The 2,953-nt window shown below is 62.0% G+C and overlaps 1 protein-coding gene across 1 annotated transcript in view; it reads left to right on the top strand.

Moving 5' to 3' along the window:
* Window positions 1-494: 494 nt before the first annotated feature.
* LOC113407920 (synaptosomal-associated protein 25-like) overlaps window positions 495-2,953 on the top strand; it is a 6,309-nt gene continuing 3,850 nt past the window's right edge. Inside the window, exons 1-2 of the mRNA XM_026658860.1 lie at window positions 495-568; window positions 2,489-2,530. Of these exons, the coding sequence (XP_026514645.1) occupies window positions 497-568; window positions 2,489-2,530 (114 nt within the window). The 5' untranslated portion in view covers window positions 495-496. The remainder of the gene's footprint in view (window positions 569-2,488; window positions 2,531-2,953) is intronic.

The following is a 2,953-nucleotide window of genomic DNA, read 5'->3' as shown; positions in this document are numbered from 1 at the left end:
TAATGTAACACTCCCAGTCATTTCAGTCTCTCTTCATATGTTTCCCCCCCCCCGATCTTTCTCCATCTGTCTGTGACCCCCCCTCCATCCCTCCCAACCCAGCACTCCCCTCCATCCCTCCAGGGACCCCCTTCCCCCCCCAACACCTCCGATCACTCTTCATCCATCCATCCAGGACACACACCCCTCCATAAATAAATGCCAGACCCTTCTAGCCCTAGACACTGTGCTGAGCTCACCAACCAATAGGATTCGTATACAAACCCTGGTGGAGAGTTGCCCCATGGCCTAGGGGATTTAGACACCTCCAGCATGGGTGATGTGTCTAAGCCCCCTAGGCTGGAAATCTCAGCCTTCGTCTGCCACTTGCAGGGCTCTGGACACTAGTGTAGCTGCTTTACGTCGCCCCCTGCAGGTGATCCGGGAGAGGCCGTAAGCGGAGCCCGTCCCCTGTGAGTTCCCGAAGGCACTCGCCCTCCGCCGGGGAGCCTGCAGGATGGCAGCCAACGGCACAGTGGGGCCCGAGTCGCAGGAGATGCAGCGCCGCGTGGATCAGATCACAGATGAGGTGAGCAGGGACGAGGGTGCTGGGGCCAGCTCTAGCATCCCAGAGCGCCTGGCGCTGGGGCAGGCGTGTGAATACCCCCACTGCGGAAACTGAGGCACCGAGAGAGGAAGTGACTTGGGCAAGTCCAGACTGCAAGTCAGTGGCAGAGTCCTGACTCCAGCCTGCCTGCTCTAACCCACTAGCCCCCATTCCCCTCCCAGAGCTGGGGAGAGAACCCAGGAGTCCTGACTCCAGCCTGCCTGCTCTAACCACTAGTCCCCGCTCCCCTTGCAGAGCTGGGGAGAGAACCCAGGAGTCCTGACTCCCAGGCCCCTCGCCCCACCCACGGGCCAATGCTCCCACCTAGGGGAACAGGGGAAAGATGGGGCCAGAGAGAACAAAGGGATCCGAACTGCCTTGCGGGGACTAGAGCGAGGCCCAGGTGGAGGGGAAGGAAATCCTGGCCCCTGCCCCTGATGGCGACTGATGGGGTGCAAATGGCAACTGGGGAAGTGGCAGCTCCTGAACCGGGCGCTTAGTCACTGGGAACCGAGCTCCCGAGCCCCAGTGGAGCAGAGAATACGGCGGCCACCGAAAGGCCATTGGGAAGCAGCTGGCGCCTGCGAGCCTTGTTCCCCTTTCAGCCGGGCCCCGCCGAGCAGGTGGTGAATTCATCCCCTCCCAGGGCACACAGAGGGCAGCGGATGGGCAGGGCAGGAGCCAAGGGATTTGGGGGCTGCCCCACGGCAGGACGACCGCTGGCAGGGAGCTCATTTTAGGGGGCCCGGGAGGGGACAGATTCAGTGAGCGCAAGGCAGACACCTCCCTGGGTCTCTCAATGCAAAGCCCACATGGACAGTAACAGCCACACAATGGGGATCAGGGCCCTGTCATGCTGGGCGCTGCCCAGACACACAGTGACCAAGATCAGGGCCCTGTCGGGCCGGGCGCCGGCCAGACACACAGTGACTGAGATCAGGGCCCCGTTGGGCCGGGCGCCGCCCAGACACACAGTGACCAAGATCAGGGCCCCGACGCGCCGGGCGCCGCCCAGACACACAGCAACTGAGATCAGGGCCCCATCGGGCTGGGCGCCGCCCAGACACACAGTGACCGAGATCAGGGCCCCGACGCGGGAGGTGCTGCCCAGACACACAGTGACCGAGATCAGGGCCCCGTCGGGCCGGGTGCCGGCCAGACACACAGTGACTGAGATCAGGGCCCCGTTGGGCCAGGCGCCACCCAGACACACAGTGACCAAGATCAGGGCCCCGACGCGCCGGGCGCCGCCCAGACACACAACAACCGAGATCAGGGCCCCGTCGGGCCGGGCGCCGCCCAGACACACAGTGACCGAGATCAGGGCCCCGACGCGCCGGGCGCTGCCCAGACACACAGTGACCGAGATCAGGGCCTCATTGTGCCCAAGCGCTGCACAGACACATCACAAGGGCCTAGAGAGCTTTCAGTCTAAATAGACAGGGGAAGGATTATCATCCATTTTTTACAGGTGAGGAAACTGAGGCACACTCACTCACCCAAGGTCTTGTGAGGAGTTGGTGGCTGAGACAGAAATCAAACCCAGATCCCCTGAGTCCCAGCGTAACATGGTAACCACGAGGTTGGCGGGCCAGCCTGCCTCCCCTCCATAACATCCCCCCCAGCCCACCCCACTGCACCCCACCCCACGTGCTCTTCTCTAGTTACTTTCATTCTGCAGAGCATTTTCAGGAGAGCTCATGCAGGGAAGGCGCTTTCTGCAAGAAGGCTTGCGGTGGTTTTGCTGCGCTGTGGAAGGGCCGTGCCCCAGAGGTAGCTGCACTTCAGTCGCCTGCCCTGTATGCAGCACGGAGCGCCTCAGTGGGGCGCGTGCTCTCTGCCGATGGGAGCGCCGGGCTGCTTTTCTTGTACCAACACCCTGTTCTCTGTTCTCCCCTGCAGTCGCTGGAGAGCACCCGTCGGATGCTGCATATGGTGGAAGAGGTAAGAACTGAGCCAGGACCCCAGGGGTGATGGGGGGCGGTCCCTTGACACCCCCTTTAGTATAGAGATGTGCAGCAGCTGATAGCAAAGGCAGCTGTCCCTTGGGGCTGGTAAACTGGAGTCCCAGCTGGAACTGATCAGGGCACTGCGGTGGGGAAGCTCACAGCATCAGAGAGCCCAGCCAGGAACAGGAAGGGCTCTCTTGTGGGGAAGTTCACTGCACCAGAGTCTTCAGCCTGGTATTGGCAGGGCACTGCTGTAGGGAAGCTCACAGCTGTGGAATCCCTGGCTGGGCACTGTTGTGGGGAAGCTCACAGCTCTGCAGTTCCTTTATGGATACTGCTGTGGGGAAGCTCACAGCACCAGAATTCCTGGCAGGGCACTGTTGTGGGGAAGCTCACAGCACCAGAGTCCCTGGCTGGG

The sequence above is a fragment of the Terrapene carolina genome, unplaced genomic scaffold (assembly GCF_002925995.2).
Source record: "Terrapene carolina triunguis isolate 2854851 unplaced genomic scaffold, T_m_triunguis-2.0 Scaffold517, whole genome shotgun sequence".
Lineage (NCBI taxonomy): Eukaryota > Metazoa > Chordata > Testudines > Emydidae > Terrapene > Terrapene triunguis.
Note: the sequence above shows the minus strand (reverse complement) of the source record. Positions and strands in the feature narration are given on the sequence as shown.